The 25,237-nt window shown below is 45.0% G+C and overlaps 1 protein-coding gene across 1 annotated transcript in view; it reads right to left on the minus strand.

Moving 5' to 3' along the window:
- LOC115092958 (E3 ubiquitin-protein ligase HERC2-like) overlaps positions 1-25,237 on the minus strand; it is a 2,733,734-nt gene that overhangs the window by 720,913 nt on the left and 1,987,584 nt on the right. The window contains 2 exon segments of the mRNA XM_029604466.1: positions 2,539-2,654; positions 3,156-3,311. Coding sequence (XP_029460326.1) covers positions 2,539-2,654; positions 3,156-3,311 — 272 coding nt within the window.

Consider the following 25,237-nt stretch of genomic DNA (forward strand, 5'->3'; position numbering starts at 1 on the left):
AGGTTCCAAAGGCACATCCGGCCACGCTGCTCTCTTCAGTGCTTCCTGCTTCTGAGCCAGGAAAGCCTGGTGAAGCAGCAGCAAAAATTCTGTGCAAAGCTCCTCTGGGTCCTCTCCATCCTCAGCTGAGGGGTCTGGAAGTCCAGCATCTACCCCAAACAAACAAACTTGCTCCACAGGGGAAAGGATAGTGGGAGCTTCTTCATCCTGCAGCAGCGGACACAGGTCGCCCCCCCATGGGGAAGTAATCGAACCGGAGGCCCACAAGCCTTCCCTGCCAGCCCTTTCCCCCGAAGAAGGTCCCTCTTGCCCGGTAGAACAGGCAGAGCAGAGGGAATCCCCATTCAAAGACTGTCCTGTTGCTCCACACGCGCAGCAGGCCACCATCTTGTTTCGGGGAGCCATGAGCCGGCCCGCGGTGCCACATGGTAGTCGGCAAAAAGTAAAAAAAGCAAACAGGAAACCACCGCGTGGTCAGGGGAACTAAAAATAAACACCTCCCTGCAAACGCGAAGCTCCGACCTCCGAGACCAATGAGGAAAATGCACCGAGTGAAAAAAAGAAAAAAAATGCGCGAAGGCTTCCCCTCCCCCTCCTGCCAACCTACCCGGAGCCCCAGGATGCCGACAAGGACTGCAGGGTACTAACTCTCTCCTCACCACTGGCTGCCAGCAACCGCATGGCCCGTCCCTTGACAGACTCCAGCTACCTTGAGGAAGTCCCTTTGACTCCTTTTTTTTTCCCCCAAACTTTAAAGAGACAGCCTAGGAGTCTCAGGGAGCCGCTTCAGTGGACGAGAACACCAGGAGCCCCTGGCTGTCGAGCCACTGGACTGCTGCAGGCGAGACACAGGCAGGGGCATCCAACCCCCTGGTCGCCCGGCTTCCAAGAGAGATGGCCCACGAAGGTGCCTAACATCTCAGGAAGCAGTAGTACTAATCATAACTAACCTACTGCCTTTCCTATCTTTCTCCTTTTTTTTTTTTTTTTTAACTAGCTAACTAACAGACTGCAGGAATGCACCTCTACCATCTGCTGGAGTTAGAGAAATACTGAGGGACTGCAGGTGGCACTCTCGGTTATGTAGCAGTGCCCAAAGTTTTTGTTCTCTGACTCCATCTGCTGGTAGGGATGCATAACCCACTGGTCTGGACTGATCTGGGTATGTTCAGGAACTACTGATGATGCAGAAGTGGAGGTAGATGGGTGGGAGCCCTTGGGTGGTAGTGGGAGGGCTGCTGCATTAATCCCCTATTTATTCCAGGTTGCAGTTCATATAAATATAGGTACGCCCTGTGAAACCTAAATCAGCAGAAACTCCAAGGCCTGAATAGTCATACCACACTACATTTCTTAATCTCACCCCTACAAATTCTCTCTTTAGTTGAGACTGATGGGCAATAAAGGAAATCATAGTAAGACTGCAATTTTTCACGTCAATTAGCAGCACTGGTTTGAGAGTGCAAAGTGCATTTCATGGAGTTGGAATTCTGAACTTTGCTTCATCAACATTGACCAGCTGCCCTCAAAAGTTAAGATCCCCAACTGTAGACAATTCCACTGCCTCTAGCTGATACTATGTTTGGGAGACTGATGTTTTGGAACTAATAAAGAACAGAAAAATTATTCAGCTTCTGTATACTCATAAAAATTAACTATTAACAATGAGAGTATGTATAACATGATCCTGTGTATACTTTGTAATATATGGACTTAAGAACATAAGAACTGCCATACTGGGTCAAGCCCAGTATCCTGTTTTTAACAGTGGCCAATCCAAGTCACAAGTACCTGGCAAGTACCCAAATATTAAATACATCTCAAGCTATTGCTTACTATTTAATAGCAGTTTATGGATTTTTCCTCTAGGAACTTATCCAAACCTTTTTTAAAACCAGTTTTTGATTATTGGGTGATGATAATATTCAGGGAAGTTAAAAATTCAACAAAGGAGATGCAAGACTGGAAGTGCTCAACACACTCTCTCCCATCCTGACTCCAACATACTTCACCCTTTCTTCAACACAACCACAGCACACTCATCCGCAACCATATTCCAACTTGTGCACTCTCTTCTCGTCCATGCTCTCCCCATGCTAAATGCTACAATCCATTGCCCTCACCACAGGCTGAACCCCAGCACTGTTCCTTCCCACCTCCATCACTCTGTTCTATCCTGCACATTACCCTTTGCCTCTTCTCCATTTTAGACTGTGGAGTCTCTTTCCATCTGACCCACTGGCCCGGTAGCTATGGTTTCCTCTGTCTTAGGCATCAGGAGTCCCCCTTTCATCCAGGGCAGTTATCCCACTGTCTCCCTTTAGTCCATTAGACATGATTTCTTCTGTCTTAAGCTGCAGGAGTTCCCTCAGGCTCAGTGACCATGATTTCCTTTATCAAATGTCTATGTTAATGTGCAATGTATGGCATACAGTGCTTCCTCACACTCACAGCCTGAACAATACAGTCCCTTGGTGAAAGACACCATCTCTGGCATCTAAGCAAATAATATAAATATAGATAGATTAAAAGAATAACCGGTTCATCCACTGGACAAGCTGCTCATCTTGCTCCCTCTTGAACACTTCATGGCTCTCATGGAGAACACTAAAACTTTCATCATCTGCCATCAATTCACGGATTTTCTTAGCCATCTGGAATATAAAATATACTTATGAACAACTGACTGAAATATATTTTTGAATGAAAAGGCACATGGATAGCGGATAGATGTATGTGTATGATAAAAAGGACAGATGGATTTACACTCTGTGACAGAGGTTGGAGATACATCGCATTATTAATGACATTGCACATATAGTTCCTATCACTATTACAGATATTTTAATAATACAAGTACAGAATTATTAAAACTGTATCCTTCAGTAACTAATATCTTTAACAATTTCTGTACTTTTTTTTAAATCTACAACATTCTTATATTATGTTGAAACAGCATATCTAAAGCAATTTGCTTCACAAATAAATAGAGCATGTACAATACTAGACATTTACCATTAAAATATTTATTTAGTCCTATAAATTAAGTTTACTACTGTGATAAAATCTATAAATAATTGTGGTAGTGTTTAGGGGGGTTGTTCCAAAATTTAGTGTTGCCATTTTCTAAAACGTTTCCAGCAGACAAGTCTTACCTCATGAAGAAAAAGCTGTGGTACAGGTGTTCGCTTATTAAGAGCAACAGTAACCCTGGAGGCCATACAATATCTTCTAAACCAAGCCCATTTATGAGTTTCTGCACAGCAAGGGAGAGTGTCCAGCTCTAGGTCACAGGCAAGGGCCACTAACACCTATAAAACAGAATTATGTAAATGTTCTTACCTAATAGTAAAGGGGAGGAAACCTGTGTCTGTAAAAAGAATGAACCTTCAGGAATGGCATCTGAATCCGTTTTAGCTACAAAGGACATGCATTAACATTATACATCAAGCTCTGTAACATATCCAATAATCATTTTATTTAATTTTTATTAATCAAAAACAAGAAATAAAAGTTAAACAAATATATATAAGGTGATATCTTGATTTTGCACTAAATGAATGCATTTCTTGATTAGCTTTCAAGAGCTAATGCTGTCTTCTTCCAGTCAGAATTCAAATGAGCTTTGACCTGAAGGAGAGGGTATTAGTTCTTGAAAGCTAGTCAAGGAATGTATTAAATTAGTCCAAAACAAAGGTATCAGTTTAAATATGTTTTGTTTTCATTTAATTTTTATTTTTGTGCATTTAAGTAGACTACAATGACAACTACTTTAATAAAAAAACAAAAACCTTTTCCCTGTACGTACCAGGATCAGTCCAGGACACCTGGGTTGTGACTCCGCACCAGTAGATGGAGACAGACTAAAACTTGTGGGCGGAGCCATATATGCCCCTGTGCCAGTCACAGCCCCTCAGTCTTACTCTGTCTCCAGTAGATGGTGCAGGTCCGGTCACAGCTCCTCCCTGCCCTGATTCTGGTACTCCGTCAGGGTTGGTTTTCTTTTTGGTTTAGGCCAGGTTAGGCTTTAGTGTCTTTTAATTGGAATTTTGGCCAAATTGTCACTGACGTCCGTCTGCCCTGCCTCCCAGGGGGGTTGAGAGGTCCTGAGGGGACTACCCCCCCCCGGTTGAGGCCGCTGCTAGGGTCGAGGACCCGGCTTTTTCTAAGTAGCAGCGTCAGGGGTGACACCGGGGAGCCCGGTTCACTCACCCCTGCTGGACTAGGGCTCCAGGACCGCGGACAGCGACAGGCGTTGTTTTTTTGTAAAAAAAAAAAAAAAAAAGAGTTTTGTCTTTTGTTTTGTGCCGGCTCTCTGTTCCTTGCGTCGCCGCTCTCGGGGGGGGGGCGCCGCTGACAGGGGGGAGGCTGTTCGCGCAATTTTATTAATTTTTGATTTCCTTTGCGGCCGTCTTCGCGCCGTTTCGCCTGCATGCCTCGCGGCTCCGCTTGCCGGGCCTGCGGCTCGGCGCGCGCGCGTCTCTCGCGCGACGGCCTATGCGTCTCCTGCATCCCGGGCGATGAAGGGTCGTCCGGGGCATCTCGGGGGGCTCGAGTGCGGCCCGCGCGACCACCGCCGAGTGGGGGGGGCGCGATAGAGAGGCCCCAGGATTTGTTCCCGCTCAGTGCGGGAGTGGCGGCCATTTTAGCCACGGGCCGCGAAATGGCGCGGGAAGCGGCAGGGCCTACGGCCTTGCCTCCCGCGCTGTCTCCTCAGCGGGGCCCGACGGGGGGGAGTCCCTCGGGGGACCCGGGGAGCCCAGCTGAGGCTGCTTCTGATTCCAGCTCGTTTTCGGAGGACTTTGCGCTTTTGCTGCGCAAAGTCCTGAAATGTAGGAAAAGTAAGAGCAAGCGCGGCCGGAGGGAGTCCCGCAGGGCTCCACCGCCGAAAAAGTCCAACAGGCACTCGGGGGTTACGGATGTGCCCCGTGTGCTTCCAGGGGGAAACGGCCTCCGCGTGGCGTCCCACAGGAGGCGGACCCGGATTCCTCCACGGTGGCGGACACTGATTCCCCTGAGGAGCCCCAAAATGGGGCCGATGACGTGGCAGGGGACGGATCCGCTCCATCTGCAGCAGGAAAGGCACCACAGGCAGCGGAGGGAGACGATCCCAAGGTGGTCCGGCTTTTCCGCAGGGAGGAACTGCCTCCCCTAATTCCGGCCATCCTCCGTAGCGGTCCGGCAGGAGGCGAACATGGATCCGGTCCTGTTAGGCCTCACGGGCCCTGCAGTGGCTTTTCCGTTTCATTTTTCTTCCACGAACATCCTATTCCGGGAATGGGACACCCCGGAATTGGGGCTGAAGGTCAGCAAAGCCATGGACAAGCTTTACCCGCTCCCGGAGGATGCGCTGGACCTTCTTAAGCTCCCCAAGTGGATTTGGCGGTCTCTGCGGTAACAAAGAGATCCACTATTCCAGTCACGGGTGCGACAGCCCTCAGAGATCTTCAGGACAGGAAGCTGGAAGTGCAACTTAAGAAGATTTTCGAGGTTTCCGCGCTGGGTATTCGAGCCGCCATCTGTACGAATTTCGCTATGAGAGCTAGCTTGCGCTGGGCCCAAGTTCTCCAGGCCAATGCGGATCTTTCCGCTGACGAGGCAGCGTAGGCGGATAGGTTGGAAGCAGCCATAGCATATGGCGCAGATGCGCTCCACGATCTGCTGCGTACTTCGGCGAGATCCATGGTGGCTGTGTTTTCGGCGCGCAGACTCCTGTGTCTACGCAACTGGGCAGCAGACGGCTCCTCCAAGGCTCACCTCGGGGCGCTACCGTTCAAAGGCAAGTTGCTGTTTGGCAAGGAGTTAGATGACTTGATGGTTTCCCTGGGGGAAAACAGGGCTTTTAGGCTGCCCGAGGATAGATCCAGGGCGCGGTCTTCGTTTTCGGCTAGGTCCCGCTTTCGGGGTCCCAGGAAGTCGCGTCCTCAAAGGTCGTCCGGGCACGCATATAGGTCTGCTTCCTCCCGTACTTCGCAGTGGCAGCAACAGTCCTTTCGGGGAAAGCGCTTCGGAAGGCAAGGAGGTCCCCTGGCGATTACGGGGCCCAAGTCGTCACAATGAAGAGTGGTCGGCCCATCTCCCGCCGCAGCCCCTGCACTCTGTTCCCAACGTCGGGGCGCGGTTGATGTCCTTTTTCGGGAGATGGGCCGATGTAACGTCGGACCAGTGGGTCCTCAGCGTGATAAGACACGGCTACGCGTTAGATTTTGCTCGCACTCCAGCGGACAAGTTCCTTGTCTCGCCCTGCAAGGCCCCCGAGAAGAGGGTGGCGGTGCTAGGCACCATCCGACGCTTAGAAGCTTTGGGAGCCATTTCCCCCGTCCCGGTCAGCCAGCACGGCAGGGGCCGTTACTCCATTTACTTCATCGTCCCAAAGAAAGACGGCTCGTTCAGACCAATCCTGGATCTCAAGGGAGTAAACCGATGCCTGCGCGTTCCTCACTTCAAAATGGAGACGATTTGGTCGGTCATCGCCGCGGTAAGGCCCGGCGAGTTCCTGACCTCCCTGGACCTCACGGAGGCGTATCTTCACATAGGCATTCAGCCGGCGTTCCAAAGCTTCCTCAGGTTCTGCATTCTAGGACGGCATTACCAGTTTCGGGCGCTCCCGTTTTGGGCTCGCAACGGCTCCCCGTACATTCACGAAGGTGACGGTGGTGGTGGCAGCGCAGTTGCGCCGGGAAGGTCTCCTGGTCCATCCTTATCTGGACGATTGGCTGATTCGGGCGAAGTCCGAGAATCAGTGTCGATTGGCAGTGGACAGGGTCCTCCATCTCCTGCAGTCCCTAGGATGGGTGGTCAACTTCAGCAAAAGTCATCTGGCACCCACGCAGACCTTGGAATATCTAGGAGCGGTGTTCGACACGAAGCAAGGCAAGGTGTTCCTGTCACACGACCGGGTATGCAAACTGCAATCTCAGGTACGGCGTTTACTGTCGCTCCGTCGACCGCGGGTCTGCGACTACCTTATGGTCCTTGGATCTATGGCTTCCACGCTGGCGCTGGTCCCCTGGGCGTTTGCTCACCTGCGACCATTACAGTCTTCGTTACTGACCCGCTGGAAGCCGGTCTCGGATGACTTCCAACTACCGCTTCCTCTAGCGGGACACGCGAGGTCCAGCCTGCTTTGGTGGCTGGATTCCAGTCATCTGTCTTCTGGAGTCTCCCTTCTGGTACCCGACTGGACAGTGGTAACCACGAATGCCAGCCTTTCCGGCTGGGGGGCGGTCTGCCTAGGGAGTTCGGTCCAAGGCCAATGGTCAGTGTCGCAAGCCCAGTGGTCTATCAATCGCCTAGAGACCAGAGCGGTCCGTCTGGCCTTACAACACTTCCTGCCGTTGCTGCGGGGAAAGGCAGTCCGGGTGTTGTCGGACAATGCGACCACCGTGGCTTACATCAACCGCCAGGGCGGGACAAGGAGCCCCCAGGTGGCGGAGGAGGCTCAACGCTTGATGGCCTGGTCGGAGCTGCATCTCAGCAACATAGCAGCATCTCACATTGCGGGAGTCGACAACGTTCAGGCGGATTTTCTCAGCCGTCATCGTCTAGATCCCGGAGAGTAGGAGCTGGGGGACGAAGCGTTCCTTCTCATTTGCGAAACGTGGGGGGTGCCCCACATGGATCTGATGGCCACGTGGCACAATGCGAAGGCTCCGCGATTTTACAGCCGACGTCGAGAACGGGGGGCAGAAGGCGTCGATGCGTTGGTGCTTCCCTGGCCGACGGACGTGTTGCTCTACGTGTTTCCCCCGTGGCCAATGATCGGCAAGATTCTGAGGCGCATAGAGTTGCACCCGGCCAAGGTGATCTTGGTGGCACCGGAGTGGCCGCGCCGGCCGTGGTTCGCAGACCTTGTCCAGCTGGCAGTAATGGCGCCCCTTCGGCTCCAAGGATTGGCGGGCCTACTCCACCAGGGCCCTGTCTGTTTGGTGGATGCGGATCACTTCTGTCTCGCGGCATGGCTTTTGAGAGGAGGCGCCTGAAGAGTAAAGGTTACTCGGATGCGGTGGTGGCTACGTTGCTGCGTTCCAGGAAACAGTCGACGTTTCTGGCTTATGTCCGTGTCTGGGTGGTCTTTGAGGAATGGTGCGTGCAGCGTGGGGTGGACCCCACTTCGGCTTCCGTTTCCGACATTCTGGCGTTCCTCCAGGCAGGTCTGGCCAAGGGTCTGGCGTGCAGTTCCCTACGGGTTCAGGTAGCGGCGCTTGGTTGTTTGCGAGGTAAGGTCCGGGGTGCGTCCTTGGCGTTTCACCCGGATATTTCTCGTTTCCTTCGGGGGGCTAAGCACCTTCGCCCTCCATTACGGCTCCCTTGTCCGGCTTGGAACCTCAATTGGGTTCTCTCCGCTCTCTGTGCGGCACCGTTTGAGCCCTTGAAACGCGTAACGCTTAAGGATCTCACTTTGAAAACGGCGTTCTTGGTGGCGATTGGATTCCGGTGTTTCTCTGCGGACGGTTCCTTCCTTTCTTCCGAAGGTTGTGTCGTCTTTTCATGTGAATCAATCGGTGGAGCTGCCCGTTTTTGTGGGTGGGGCGTCCTCCGTTCCGGAAGCAAGGGACTTCCGGAAGCTAGACGTGAGGAGATCCCTCCTTCGGTATCTGGAGGTCACTAATCCGTTTCGGATCACGGATCATTGGTTTGTCCTGTTCTCTGGTCCAAAGAAAGGGGCCGCAGCGTCTCGCACTACGATCGCCCGTTGGCTCAAAGAGGCCATTGGTTCGGCCTACTTGATGCGTGGAAATCCACTTCCTGTGGGCCTGAGGGCTCACTCGACTCGATCTCAAGCAACGTCTTGGGCGGCTACCTGGAAGTCGTTGCATACCTTTATCAGGCATTACCGGTTGGTTGTCAGGGCTACCGATTCCGGGGGTTTTGGAGAGAGGGTACTCCGAGCGGGACTCTCTGCTTCCCACCCTCAGTAGGTTTGCTCTGGTACATCCCAGGTGTCCTGGACTGATCCTGGTACGTACAGGGAAAGGAAAATTAGTTTCTTACCTGATAATTTTCGTTCCTGTAGTACCAAGGATCAGTCCAGGATCCCGCCCGCAGTGCTGCGCTGAAGTAATGGAGAGTCCGCTCATTGTTCTAAATTACTCTGTTCCGCTGGTTCGTTCTCTCGGTTGGGGAGTCTGTTTCCAGAAGGGGTGTTCTTCCCCGTTTTATGGTTACTAGCTAGTTTGGTTCTCTGGTTATGTTCTACTTTGACATTCCGTATGACTGAGGGGCTGTGACTGGCACAGGGGCATATATGGCTCCGCCCACAAGTTTTAGTCTGTCTCCATCTACTGGTGCGGAGTCACAACCCAGGTGTCCTGGACTGATCCTTGGTACTACAGGAACGAAAATTATCAGGTAAGAAACTAATTTTCCTACAACTATCATGACAAACTTATAAAAGCAGCTGTTAATGACACAGAAAATAGGACAATTTAATTAATTTTTTTAAAGCAATTCATGTATCTCTTCTAATTAAATATCCATAAGAAATCAATGGGACATATTTTTGGAGACGCCTTCTTGTCCACTCACTCAAACTGCTGCTAGGACATACTCCATAAACTTGCAAATGATATCAACAGCTCAGGGATTTAGGTTCATTAAGGCTTAATTTTGACTCCAATTCCAGCTTTCCTATATTCATTTACTAGTGGTTAGAAGCAAATTCCTTCATAGTATCCTTCTTATACAGGAACATATGTGAAAGCTAAGTTGCGCACCCATAAAATATAATCTTCATTGACAGAAGGATAAATCATTCACATAAGTGAAGTAAAGTCATCTGCTGGTGCCAAGATTGGAAAGCTCTGTCAGAGTTTAAAAAAATCAAGTTATATTTTCTCAGCATGTGAAGATCTGTCTGCACTGCTGCCCGTTCCATGAGACTCTTCTGTCTTTACAGCAAGATAACCTTGAAGTCTAAAGTGGATGTGGGAGGGATTTTATGGCTGATTTATCCTGCTGTCTAAAAAGAACACCTATTAAGTGTGAGCAACTTAGCTTTCTCTGTGGACAAGCAGCAGAAAGTCAGCCAAAAGCCACACATGTGGAAACTCCTAAGCTGAAGGATGCATAAGATAAATTTGTTCCTTAGAATTTTAGGATATGATTGCAACCCATATTTTTGAGTGAAACTGGAAGGTAGAGTTGAAGAAAGATCTGCCTGACCAAACCTGCTGTCTTGGTGTGAATCATTTTCCAGATAGTACTGAGCAGTGAAATATGAATGAAAGACCAAGTAGCAGCTTACAAAAGAACATAAGAAATGCCATACTGGTTCAGACCAGGGGGTCCATCAAGCCCAGTATCCTGTTTCCAACAGTGGCCAATCCAAGTCACAAGTACCTGGCAAGTACCCAAACATTAGATAGATCACAAGCTACTATTACTTATTAATAATCAAGACATGGCTATTCGGTCAAGCATTCCCTTAACTTACTTAGTCTTCCACAGCTCCCATAGACTGTTTTCATACTGTTGACATCCAGAACCTATGCTCATGTTTTTACTCATCAATAAGAAATTTCTCCCTCCTCCCCCCCTCCACGAACAACCTTCCTTCCCCCTCCCCCCCATTAGCAAACCTCCCTCCCCATGCGCTAGTTTCGCTCTAATAGTGCATACTGCTACTGTTCCTAGTTATGTTATATTATCCAAGTTGTTCACTCCCTTGTTCATTGTAAGACATATGTTGTCATTGTTTTCTACTTATTATAATGTAAACCGGAGTGATAAGTAATTCTGTTACCTGAACTTCGGTATAAAAAAAGTTATAAAAAAGTAAATAAATAAATAAATAATTACCATCATGGCATAGGAACTTTTTAAACCCAGTTACACTAACTGCTGTAACCACATCTTCTAGCAATGAATTCCAGAGCTTAACTATGCACTGAGTGAAAAATAATTTTCTTCGATTTGTTTTAAATGAGCTACTTGCTAACTTCATGGAGTGCCCCCTGGTTCTATTATCTGAGAGAGTAAATAACAGATTTACAATAACTTGTTCAAGTCCTTTCATGATTTTGTAGACTTCTATCATATCCCCACCTCCGTCGTCTCTTCTCCAAACTGAACAGCTCCAACTTCTTTAGCCTTTCCTCATAGGGCAGCCGTTCCATGCCTCTTATTCATTTTGGTCTCCCTTCTCTGCACTTTCTCCAGTGCAGCTATATCCTTTTTGAGATGTGGTGACCAGAACTGCACAGTCAAGGTGTGGTCTCACCACAGAGCGATACAAAGGCATTATGACATCCTCCATTTTATTTTCCTTTCCCTTCTTAATAATTTCTAACATTCTGTTTGCTTTTTTGATTGCCACAGCACACCGGGTTGATGATTTTAATGTATTATCCATTATGACACCTAGAACTCTTTCCTGGTTGGTAACTCCTAAGATAGAACCTAACAATTGTGTAATCTCAGCAAGGGTTATTTTTCCCTATATGCATCACTTTGCACTTGTCCATGTTAAATTTAATTTGCCATTTGGAAGCCCAATCTTCTAGTCTTGCAAGATCCTCCTGCAATTTATCATAATCTGCTTGAAATTTAACTACTCTACATAATTTTGTGTCATCTGCAAATTTGATCACCTCACTTGTTGCATCCCTTTCCAGATCATTTATATATATATTAAAAAGCACTGATCCAAGTACAGATCCCTGAGGCACTCCACTGTTTACCTTTTTCCACTATGAAAACTGACCATTTAATCCTACCCTCTGTTTCCTATATTTTAACCAACTTGCAATCCACAAAATGACATCACCTCCTATCCCATGACCTTTTTAGCTTTCTTAGAAGCCTCTCTTGCGGGACTTTGTTGAACACCTTCTGAAACTCCACATGTTCATTCACTCCCTCCAAAATAAAATGCAGGAGATTAGTGAGGCAAGACTTCCATTTGGTAAATCCATGCTGGCTGTGTCCCATGAAACCATGTCTATCTAAATGTTTTGTGATTTCATTCTTTAAAACAGTTTCCACAATTTTTCCTGCCACTGAAATCAGGCTCACCAGTCAATAGTTTTTAAATATAGGGGTTACATTGGCCATCTTCCAATCTTCAGGTACATTGGATGATTTTAATGACAATGACAAGTTTCAAATTTTTACTAGTGGGTCCAGGTGATTTACTACTCTTCAGTTTGTCAATCCACATCTTCCAGGTTCACCATGATTTGGTTCAGTTGATCTGACTCATCACTTATGAAAACCTTCTCTGGAACGGGTATCTCTCCAATATTATTTAAATCTTTCTGCGATGGCCTTATCTTCTCTAAGTGCCCCTTTAACCCCTTGATCATCCAATGGTCCAACTGACTCCCTTGTAGGCTTTCTGCTTTGGATATATTTTAAAAAGTTTATTGTGAATTGTTTCCTATATGGCCAATTTCTTTTCAAATTTTCTCTTAGCCTGACTTATCAGTGTCTTACATTTAACTTGCCAATGCTTATGCTTTATCCTATTTTGCAGATATCTTCTATGAAAGTAGACTGAAGATGTGCCAAAGAAGCTGCTTTAGCTCTAAATTGATTTGTCTTGAATCTGTAGTCCTGATTTATTGTAGGATTAAGACATACAGTGAGATATCGAAGTAGAAAGATTTCTCTTTTTAACTGAAACTCCTTGTTTTACTGGATTGAAAGAAACAAAAGGTTGTGAGGACGTTCTGTAGGATTTAAAATGTTTTTTAAAGTAGAACAGTAAAGTTCTTTATTCCAATATTCAAAAAGCCTGTCTTACCCCTACAATAAGTCATGTGATCTTGGTAAAAATGCTGATAATATAATACACCGATTCACATGAAATTGAGAGATCATAGCAATTTATTTATTTATTTATTTAAAAACTTTTATATACCGGTATTAGTATGCATACATCATACCGGTTTACAATGTAACTTAAAAGGCAGAAATTACAATGAACAGGGAGGGCGAACAAGGAGGAGTATACAAAGAGCAGGAGGTGGAGGAATTAAAGCAATAAATAAAACTGCAACGGACTATTTACAGGAATATACAAGGCGTAGGCAAGATACTTGCGGAAGTCAGTGTACTTAATCAGGGTAGGCTTGTCGGAAGAGCCATGTTTTAAGTTTTTTTCTGAACTTGGCGTAACATGGCTCTAGCCTGAGAGTGGTAGGGAGGGCGTTCCATTGTTTAGGGCCTGCAATGGATAGTGCACGGTCCCTAGTAGAGGAGAGGTGGGCTTTTTTCAAAGGGGGAATGGAGAGGGTGCCTTTGTTGACAGTGCGAGTGGGTCGTTCAGTGCGTATAGGACGAAAGGGTTCATCCAACCAATTGGAATTGTGCTAGTGGATGGACTTGTGCACTATGGTTAGAATTTTGAAGAGAATTCGGGATGCGATGGGGAGCCAGTGGAGTTCTTTGAGTATAGGGGTAATGTGATCAGCTTTCCTTGAGTTGGTGATGACCCTGGCGATGGCATTCTGGAGCATTTGTAAGGGCTTGGTGGTGGAGGAGGGTAGGCCGAGGAAGAGGGCATTACAGTAGTCCAGCTTTGAGGAAAGGGTGGCTTGGACGACGGTGCGGAAATCATGATAGTGGAGGAGGGGTCTGAGTTTCTTCAGGATGTGAAGCTTGAAGAAACCTTCTTTGAGGATGGAGTTGATCTGTTTTTTGAGATTAAGTTGTTGATCTATGATAACCCCAAGGTCTCTTACTGTGGGTTGGGGTGTTATGACGTTGAAAGCTGGATCGTTGGAGGTGGTTTGGAGGTGGTTTGGAGGTGGTTTGGAGGTGGTTGGAGGTGGTTTGGGAGGGAGGTGAGGAGAGATAAGGAGCAGCTCTGTTTTGGAGGAGTTTAGAGCGAGGTGGATGTTGGTGAGGAAGTCATTTATGTTGGCAAGACATGTGTTCCAGAAGGCAAGGGCATCTGAGAGAGAGTTGTGAATGGGAATGACGATTTGAACGTCATCTGCATAGAAGTAGAATTTGAGGCCGAGGTCTGTGAGGAGCTGACATAGAGGTGTGAGATAAATGTTGAAAAGGGTGGAGGAGAGGGAGGAGCCTTGTGGGACACCTTGAGACAAGGGGTAGAGTGTGGAGTTGGCGTTTCCTATCTTGACGGAGAACTTTCTGTTAGATAAATAGGATTTAAACCATAGTAGGGCTAGGCCTGAGATGCCTATTTCGGATAGCCGGTTGATGAGGAGGTTGTGGTTGATGGTATCAAAGGCAGCTGAGATGTCGAGTAGGGCGAGGAGGTAACAGTTGCCTCGGTCCATGCCTATGAGTAAGTGGTCTGTGAGGGAGAGCAGGAGGGTTTCTGTATTGAGGTATTTACGGAAGCCGTATTGGGCTGGATGCAGAATGTTGTTGCTTTCTAGATATTCTGTAAGTTGGATGTTTACAATCTTTTCCATAATTTTGGATAGGAAGGGCAGGTTAGAGATAGGGCGGAAGTTAGCGGGGTCTTTAGGGTCTAGTGTTGGTTTTTTTAGGAGGGGCTTGACAATAGCTTGTTTGAGAGCATCTGGGACAGAGCCTGAAGAGAGGGAGGAGTTTATGATGTCTGCGATGGGTTTGGATATAGTATTCGGGATAGAGAGGAGGGATTTTGTGGGAATGGTGTCTGAAGGGTGGGAAGCTGGTTTGAGTTTTCTGAGAATAGATTCCACTTCTTTAGCGGAAGTCAGGTCAAGGGTTTGGAGGGTGGGTGAAGTGGGGGAAGGTTGGAGGGAGGGGGAAGGGGAAGGTTGGAGGGAGGGGGAAGGGGAGGTAGATGGAGAAGGGTGTTGAAATCTGCGGAGGATGTTGGTGATTTTTGTGAGGAAATACTGGGCGATTTCTTCGCTCTTAGTGGAGGATTCATTCTCAGGGATAGTGGGCTGAGAGGATTTGGTGAGGTTGGCAACATAATTGAAAAGGGCTTTCGGGTTGTACATGTATTATTTTTATTTATTTATTTTTAATTTTTATATACCGAGGTTCTTATAGAGACTATAAATCACTCCGGTTTACATATAACGATAAACTGCCCAACAGAGATAAGGGGGCTTTACATAGAACAGTGGTACATATGGAACATTATAACTGGATGACAATTTAACATAATGATAATAAATAATATAGAATAGTTTTACTTGTAATTAATAAAATTATGTAATATAAACTGTATAATTTAAATATTTAACTTGGATATAGTGACATATTAACCATGCCAAATATAAATAATAAGATAAAATGAATTTTGAACTTAGAAATTGTAGTCCAGTTGCAGAGGAAAATATAAATAAGATTAATTTTTAGAACTCAAAGATTGTTGTCCAGTTGCAGAGACCTGAAGGTAGGACTTGGTATGGTGACCATAATTAGGGGATACTTCTTATTTGGAAGACTTTCCGTCTTGGTAGGATTGTGAGTCTGGGAAGGCTTGTTGGAAAAGAAGAGTCTTTAGCCTTTTTTTGAACTCTTGATGATTGGGTTCAAGTCTTAGATTTGGGGGGAGCATGTTCCACTGGTGGGGGCCTGCTAAGGATAGCGCTCTTTTGCTCAGAGATGATTTTACTTGTTGGGCATGCAGTGATCCTTTGTAAGCGCTTCTGATAGGTCTGGAAGATGTGTGCGGTTGGAGTTGAAAGCTTAACGTGATGGGAGCTATTTTGTTTGTCGCTTTGTGGATGATTGTGAGTACCTTATAGAGTATCCTTTGTTTAATGGGAAGCCAATGTAGATTACTAAGGATTGGGGTGATGTGATCTTTTTTGTTAGTGCTTGTTAGAATTCTGGCAGCAGAATTCTGTACCATCTGTAATGGTTTGATCGTGTTGTTGGGTAGACCTAGTAGCAGGGAGTTGCAATAGTCGAGCTTTGATAATATTATGGATTGAAGTACTAGCCTGAAGTCGGAGAAATAAAGGAGGGGTTTAAGTTTTTTGAGGACTTGCAGTTTGTAAAAGCAGTCCTTCGTGGTATTGTTTACGAACTTTTTTAGGTTAAGATGATTGTCAAGCCATGCTCCAAGGTCTCTGACGTCCGGTGAGAACATGTTATTAGCGTTTGGTAGAGAGAAGCTAGAAGAGATTGTGAGTGGATCCTGAGAGACAATGAGCATTTCGGTTTTATTGGCATTCAATACTAGGTTGAGGCTTGAGAGTAATTCCTTAATGGGCTGTAGGCATTCGTTCCAGTAAGTGATGGTTTTTTGAAGGGATTCTGTAATCGGGAGAAGGATTTGAATGTCGTCTGCATAGAGGTAATGGGTAAGCTTGAGGTTTGAGAGTAGGTGGCAGAGAGGGAGGAGGTAGATATTGAATAGGGTGGGAGAAAGTGAGGATCCTTGCGGGACTCCTTGCTCTGTAAGGATTGGATGCGATTCTTTGTTGTTTATCCTTACTTTGTAGAATCTGTTGCTTAGGAAGGAGTGAAACCATTTGAGAGCTGTGCCTTTGATCCCTATATTAGTTAGTTGGTCTATAAGTGTAGTATGTTTTACCGTATCAAACGCCGCAGAAAGATCAAGTAGAACCAGCAGGTAAGATTGTTTTTTCTCCAGGTTCACGAGGATGGTATCAGTGAGCGATAATAAGAGAGATTCGGTGTTTAGTCGTTTTCGGAAGCCATATTGAGCTGGGGATAGAATGTTATGATCTTCCAGATATTCTGACAGTTGCTTGTTGACAATTTTTTCCATCAGTTTGGCGATGAGTGGTAAGTTTGCAATCGGTCGGAAGTTAGCTGGGTCTGATGGAGAAGCATTTGGTTTCTTCAGTAACGGTTTCAGGATTGCCAATTTTAACTGGTTAGGAACTGAGCCTTGAGACAGGGATGTGTTGATAATTTCTGCTATTGGTTTTGAGATGGTGTTTGGTATGGCAATGAGGAGATTTGTTGGTAATGGGTCTGATGGGTGTGAGGATGGTTTTAATTTTTTGAGTGTATTTTCGATCTCCAGTGAAGAAGTGAGCTCGAATGAGTCCAAGCTTGTGTTTTGTTGCGGCACTGTTGTTAGATGGTGTGTTAAGGTGGGGCTATTGGATGTAATTGAATGGGTAAGGTTAGTGATTTTTGTCTTGAAGTAGTTGGCTAGCTCGTTAGCTTTGTTGAGCGCTTGGTGGTCTGGGATCGTGAGAGGAGATGGTTTAGTTAGAGAGGAGACGTAAGAAAAAAGGGCCTTTGAGTCGAAAATGAAGTTGTGTATTTTTTTTTTTTGCATATTTTGCATATTTTGCATATGTATTGGTGGATCTTAGCTGATCTTAGCTGAAAAGTAGTCTCTTTTTGTTTTGAGGGTGGTTATTCTATATTGGTGAAGGGTAGTTTTGAAACTTGAGGCGAGTTGAGGTGAGGGGGCTTTACGCCAGCTTCTCTCTCGCTGCCTGAGGGTATTTTTTAGGGATCTTAGTTCAGTCGTGTACCAGGGGAGATGATTTTTTGTGGGTTGGGTAATGTTACGTCTGGAGATGGGGCATAGTTTGTCAGCAATTTCAAGAGTCATGCTAAGCCAGGATTTGATGGCAGTCTCTGGACTGGAGCAGTCAAGGCTGGTGGAGGTGTTGGAAATGGCAAGAGCCAGTTCATCTCCGGAGCAGGGTTTCCTGAAGGTGAAGGTGGTGTTGTTTGAGGGAGTGGGTGTAGTGGGGAAGTTAAGGGGGAGGAGGGCTTTTATGAGGAAGTGGTCGGACCAAGGTACAGGGGAGCAGGTGGGGGGGTGGGATGATAGGAAGCAGTGATTGATGAATATGAGGTCAAGGGAGTGACCAGCTTGGTGGGTGGGGGAGGCAACAATTTGTCTAAGGCCTAGAGCTTGGAGTGCAGTAAGGAATGCCTCACAAGAAGGGGTAAGGGGGGTGGCATCGACATGGAGGTTGAAGTCTCCTAGTATGATGGAAGGGATTTCAATGTTTATGTTGGCAGATAAGAATTCAATTAGGGGGGAGGGGTCCCGTTCGATGGATCCAGGAGGGGCATAAATGAGACAAATTTGCAGTGAGGGGGCTTTGAAGAGGCCAATTTCTAGCTTGGAGGGTGATGTGGTGTGGTATTAAACATTGGAACATAAAGACCAAAAAGGTCCACCCAGTCTGCCAAGCAAGGTGTTTACAGGTAAATATTAAAAGAGTTGCTCGCGTAAAAAAGTACACATATAGGGGCAGATTTCAAAAGGAACACATGTGTGTCCATGTGCGTGTGGTTCCAGGCAAGCACACATGTATGCACCGCACCGATTTTATAACATGCGCCCACACATGCACACTAGATTTTAAAATCCACGCACACACATGCGGGCAGTGCAGGCAGGGGGGGGCGAATTTTAGTAAATTATACGCGGCCTTCCAGTCTGCTCCAATTAACCCTAACTATCTCCATTTTTTTTTTGTTTTTACTTACTGCTTCATTGGAGCAGAAGCAACTTCCACGCTCTGGCTGGCTGCCGGTGCACGCTCCCCCGGAGCAGCGGCTAATGGTCGCTGTCCCGGCCGGCCTCCATCTCGCCCAGACCACACCCTTCGGCCTGCCCCTTTTTCAGGGCTTGCCACTTGTGCACTTATTGAATTTCACGTGTTGCTGGGCCCTGCGCCACCACATGCATTTTCAATAGGGCCCGGCCACACACGAAGCTCCCGATTTTTACGCACGTGGCCCTTTAAAAATTAGCCAAGCACAAGCAACTTGGATTTTAAAATGGCCCAATTATGCACGCATATTCGCGAGCAACTCAACGTGTGGAAAAGAGAGGTAGAGTCAGGGCATATAGGGGCGTTTCAGGGCGGGGGCCAACATTTACACACAAAATCTGGATATTAAATCTGACATCCACAGTGTGCATTGGGCTGTTACCCACACTTATTTACTTTTTCTCTTGATGAGGTGTAAGTGTGCAGAAAACTCTTTTTAAGCATAAAATGACTGGGCAAGTTGTTTGTATAAACTGGGGGGAGTGCAGGCTGAAAAATCAGAGGAGTCTGAATGGGCAAACTGGTGGACTGAACTGATTGGTCAAACTTGCTATTTCCTTCACACATACACATTTTAAAATCTGCTTAGTTGTGTGCACTTAAAGCTGACAAATTCCTAAGGAAGAAATACAAATAACATTTGCTTGTGTAACTGGAGCACACATACACGCGCTAGGTGTATGTTAAATAGAACACATGCACTTACATGGATGATTTAAAATTCCTGGGTATATGGGTTTGTGCCCATATACGCATGTATACGAGCACCTGCGCACTCGTTTTAAAGTTACCATCCCTGGCTTGTAACTGCCAATGTGCAAGCTTATCCCTATGCAGAAATGTTACACCAAAATTATCAGCGTTGAAAAAATATGTGTAAATACACTTTTTAATAATAATAAAAAAAAAAAAACCTTATTACTAGCAAATACAAATGATGAACAGGGTATGAAAAACATTTATCTGAAGACTCTTGCCATGCAATGAGCTTCAGGAATTTTCAAAACCAGCACTAAAAATTAATATCATTTACCTATTCTTCATCTAATGCTATTATTTGTTATACAATTATCCTTTTATTAACTCACTATGTCCCATAAAAACAGACACACTTGTGAAAAATACAAAAATTGAATAATTCTTAAAAAAATACAAACATATACTCATCTTATCACCACTCAGCATATGGTTTTACAACAATCCTCACACAGCTTTTAACAAAAAAAGCATGGGTGGAAACCCTGCCCAACACAGGCCTATGTTTCAATGGAACAACCGTCTTCATCAGAGGTTGAACATGCTATTCAACTAACATGTATGTGCTAATCAAAAGGCGGAAATGAAACCACTTTTTGTTAAAAGCTAAAGTTTGAAGGCAGGGATGCAGGAAATTTCTTATTTGCATAATAAGAGATTCAAATTTAGGAAATTTGGTTCTTATCTGCTAATTTTCATTCAGTAGTACCACAGATTAGTTCAGACTCCTGGGTTTTGCTTTCTTGCCTGCAGATAGTGACAGAGAAAATTTTACTGCTACATAATCTAGTGTGCCACCTGAAGTCCCTCAGTATTAACCTTTACCCAAGCCAAGATGATACCACACTAAAAAACTTTGAACAGCAAATTCCTCCAGTGTATAGGAGGATAATAATATTGCTATAACCAACTGGAAATTCTGTCCCAGATAATAAAATAAATAAAAAGTGTGGAAAATCATTAATAAATCTGCATTACATAAAAATCATCAGAACGAGCAGTCGACTCTCCCACCCACAATGGGCGGGTCTCTGGATTGATCTATTGTAGTACCGGAACAAAAATTAGTAGGTAAGAACCTGTATGTGCCCAGATCGGTCTAGAGTCCTGGGATGTATCTAAGCACCCCTAAACTGGGTGGGACCTGGAGGGTCCCCCTCGCAGAACATTCTCACCAAGGCCCATGGAAGCTGAAGCCCTGACATCCAAATGGTAGTGTCTGAAGAAAGTGTGGAGTGACTTCCAAAGTAGCAGCCCTGCAAATCTCACGCGGACATACTTTATGAGCATCAGCCTAACAGGTTGCCTGACAGATTGCCCAAGGATGTGTTGAGTGATCCCTGAAATCCTCAGGCACTGGACGACCTTTAGATATATACGTTGAACCAATCGCTTCCTTAAGCAAACGTGTAACGGAAGCCTTAGAAGCCTGACATCCCTTCATTGGACCATTCCACCAAACAAAGAGGGGATGTGATCTACAATCAGTTGGTTATGCAGTTTTGCCAGCAGATGGAGATTTTTTTATTTATTTAAAAAAATTCTTGTATACCACCTATACAATTGTGGTTGATCTAAGCGGTTTACAGAGAGTACATACATAAAGATAAAAACAAAAAGTAACAGTACAGCATAAATGAACAAAAATTCAGTGTCAAAATAATTAAGATAAAAGATAACAAAATAAATAGAGGAAAATGTTATTTAAGAACCTTTAAGTTTGCCATATGCTATAGAGCAAAGTTGTGTCTTAAGAGCCTTTTTGAAATCTTTGTAATTTTGGATGAGACGAATATGGTCTGGGAGGGAGTTCCATATTATCAGACCAGCGGTTGAAAAGGCGTGTGCCTGCGAGTTAGGTCTAGTCTCACTGGTTTTATTGTTGGGACCGCTAACATTTATTTATTTATTTTTATTTAACACTTTTCTATACCGACATTCATGAACAGATTCATATCAAATCGGTTTACATGGAATATGGGTCTAACTTAATAAACCATTTGTCCATGGATCTTAGTTGACGAGGTGGCTGATACAGACTTAAAATGGGACATAACCAGGTGGTTAAGGGATTGTAGATTAAGTTATGAATAATAGATAGTACCTTGAAATGGATGTGATAGTGTATAGGAAGCCAATGAAGGGATCATAGGACCGGAGTAATGTGCTCTCTGAGTGGGATATTGGAAATTAAACGAGCGGCAGAGTTTTAAATGAGTTGAAGTGGATAAATGGTGATTGCTGGTATAGGGTGTTGCAATAATCTAAACCTGATAGGATAAGCACTTGCACAATTAAGTGAAAATCAGATCTGACAACACAGATATAGTCCTGCTCTGACATGAGCTCGCCAGTATTCTCTGAAAAAGCCAAGCTGCAGGCAAATTGATTATATTTGAACATTATCATTAACAATCAACCACTCATGCTTCCAACCCAATGGGAACACTGAGCTCAACCAAAAGAAGTAACATATGCACTAAAGTAAGGGGATAGAAAAACCACTTACCAGTCTTCAACAAAGAGCAGGAACGTGAAAAGGCTCTGAAAAGGCTAACCAAAATTGAATCAGCAGCAGGGCGGGTCAGGGATTGACCTGCCTTATTAGAGGAAAGGAAATTATCAGGTAACTAGTAACTTCTCCTTCCTCTGCATTCTGGTAGGTCACTCCCCATCAGTGTGATGTACCAAAGCTAATCCTGAAAAAGGCGGGAGGCTGCCAGCAGTCCAGTCAATACAGCTCATGCGAGTACAGCATCCTTCCTAGCCCAAACATCCAAGCGGTAATGCCTGGTAAAGGTATGCAAAGATGACCACGACGCTGCTTGGCAAATCTCGGCAGGTGACAACAAATGAAGGTCCGCCCATATATCACCTGAGTCCTCGTAGCATGCAGTATAATTTGCTTCAGCAAAGCAATCTCAGTAGTCACATAGGCGGCCGTAATGACTTCTTTAACATGACTGTCTATCGTTGCCTGCGTTGCTGGTGCTCTCTGTTTACCGCCACCATGGGGGCACAAACAATCAGATTTCTGAACAGATTCAGTCACCTCCAAGTACTGCAGCAAATGTCGCTTGATGTCCAAGAAACGCAAAAGATGGTATTCACTTTCATCTCTGTCCAGGGTGGGCAGGGAAATAGACATTCAAATGAAATTCTGAAACCACTTTTGACAAAAATGAGGACACAATCCAAAGCTTTACCGCTCCCGGAGTCATAAACAGAAAAGGCTCATGGCAAGAAAGAGCCTGCAGCTTGGAGACCTGATTCGCCAGACTGCTACTAGAAAAACTGTAATGTAAGTAGCCACAAGGAAAGAGCATGCAGTCGCTTAAAAGTTGGACCTGCCAAGAACTCCTGAACCAAATTAAGGTTCCACAGAGGCATCGGAAGCAACAAAGGGGAGAGAAGATGCTTAACTCCCTTCAAGAAACAGGATATATCGGGATGAGAAGACAAAGGCTTAAGAACATGCTATACTGGGTCAGACCAAGGGGCCATCAAGCCCAGCATCCTGTCTCCAACAGTGGCCAATCCAGGCCATAAGAACCTGGCAAGTACCCAAAAACTAAGTCTATCCCATGTCACTGTTGCTAGTAATAGCAGTGGCTATTTTCTAAGTCAACTTAATTAATAGCAGGTAATGGAGTCCTCAAAGAACTTATCCAATCCTTTTTTAAACCCAGCTATACTAACTGCACTAACCACATCCCCTGGCAACAAATTCCAGAGTTTAATTGGGAGTTGAGTGAAAAAGAACTTTCTCTGATTAGTTTTAAATGTGCCATATGCTAACTTCATGTAGTGCCCCCTAGTCCTTCTATTATCTGAAAGAGTAAATAACAGACTCACATTTCTAGACCTCTATTGATTTTAAACACCTCTATCATATCTCCCCTCAGCCGTCTCTTCTCCAAGCTGAAAAGTCCTAACCTCTTTAGTCTTTCCTCATAGGGGAGCTGTTCCTTCCCCTTTATCATTTTGGTCGCCCTTCTCTGTACCTTCTCCATTGCAACTATATCTTTTTTGAGATGCTGCGACCAGAATTGTACATGGAGTAATGCAGAGGTATTATGACATTTTCCATGTTATTCACCATTCCCTTTCTAATAATTCCCAACATTCTGTTTGCTTTTTTGTCTGCCGCAGCACACTGAACTGACAATTTCAATGTGTTATCCACTATGACGCCTAGATCTCTTTCTTGGGTGGTATCTCCTAATATGGAGCCTAACATTGTGTAACTATAGCATGGGTTATTTTTCCCTATTTGCATCACCTTGCACTTATCCACATTAAATTTCATCTGCCATTTGGATGCCCAAGTTTCCAGTCTCACAAGGTCTTCCTGCAATTTATCACAATCTGCTTGTGATTTAACTACTCTGAATAATTTTGTATCATCTGCAAATCTGATTACATCACTCGTTGTATTCCTTTCCAGATCATTTATAAATATATTGAAAAGTATGAGTCCCAATATGGATCCTTGAGGCACTCCACTGCCCACTCCCTTCCACTGAGAAAACTGTCCATTTAATCCTACTCTCTGTTTCCTGTCTTTTAGCCAGTTTGTAATCCACGAAAGGACATCGCCACCTATTCCATGACGTTTTACTTTTCCTAGAAGGCTCTCATGAGGAACTTTGTCAAACGCCTTCTGAAAATCCAAATACACTACATCTACTGGTTCACCTTTATCTACATGTTTATTAATTCCTTCAATTAATGTGTGAGGCAAGACTTGCCTTGGGTAAAGACATGCTGACTTTCTTCCATTAAACCATGTCTTTATATATGTTCTGTGATTTTGATATTTAGAACACTTTCCACTATTTTTCCTGGCACTGAAGTCAGGCTAACTGGTCTGTAGTTTCCCGGATCACCCCTGGAGCTCTTTTCAAATATTGGGGTTACATTAGCCACCTTCCAGTCTTCAGGTACAATGGATGATTTTAATGATAGGTTACAAATTTTTACCAATAGATCTGAAATTTCATTTTTGAGTTGCTTCAGAACCCTGGTGTGTAGACCATCCGGTCCAGGTGATTTACTACTCTTCAGTTTGTCAATCAGGCCTAACACATCTTCTAGGTTCACTGTGATTTGGTTCAGTCCATCTGAATCATTACCCATGAAAACCTTTTCCAGAACGGGTATCTCCCCAACATCCTCTTCAGTAAACACCGAAGCAAAGAAATTGTTTAATCTTTCGGCGATGGCCTTATCTTCTCTAAGTGCCCCTTTAGCTCCTCAATCATCTAATGGCCCAACTGAATCCCTCACAGCCTTTCTGCTTTGGATATATTTTAAAAAGTTTTTACTGTGAGTTTTTGCATCTACGGCCAACATCTTTTCAAATTCTCTCTTAGCCGGTCTTATCAATGTCTTACATTTAACTTGCCAATGCTTATGCATTATCCTATTTTCTTCTGTTGGATCCTTCTTCCAATTTTTGAATAAAGATCTTTTGGCTAAAATAGCTTCTTTCATCTCCCCTTTTAACCATGCTGGTAATCGTTTTGCCTTCCTTCCAGCTTTCTTAATGTGTGGAATACATCTGGACTGTGCTTCTAGGATGGTATTTTTTTTAACAATGTCCACGCCTCTTGCACACTTTTTACCTTTGTAGCTGCTCCTTTCAGTTTTTTTCTATTTTTCTCATGTTATCAAAGTTTCCCTTTTGAAAGTTTAGCACGAGAGCCGTGGATTTGCTTACTGTCTCCCTTCCAGTCATTAATTCAAATTTGATCAGATTATGATCACTATTGCCAAGCGGCCTCCACACCGTTACCTCTATCACTAAATCCTGTGCTCCACTGAGAATTAGATCTAAAATTGCTCCCTCTCTCATCGGTTCCTGAAACAATTGGTCCATAAAACTGTCATTTATTCCATCCAGGAACTTTATCTCTCTAGCATGTCCCGATGATATATTTACCCAGTCAATATTGGGGTAATTGAAATTTCCCATTATTACTGCACTACCAATTTGGTTAGCTTCCCTAATTTCTCTTAGCATTTCACTGTCCGTCTCAACATCTTGGCCAGGTGGA

Source organism: Rhinatrema bivittatum, chromosome 5 (assembly GCF_901001135.1).
Source record: "Rhinatrema bivittatum chromosome 5, aRhiBiv1.1, whole genome shotgun sequence".
NCBI lineage: Eukaryota > Metazoa > Chordata > Amphibia > Gymnophiona > Rhinatrematidae > Rhinatrema > Rhinatrema bivittatum.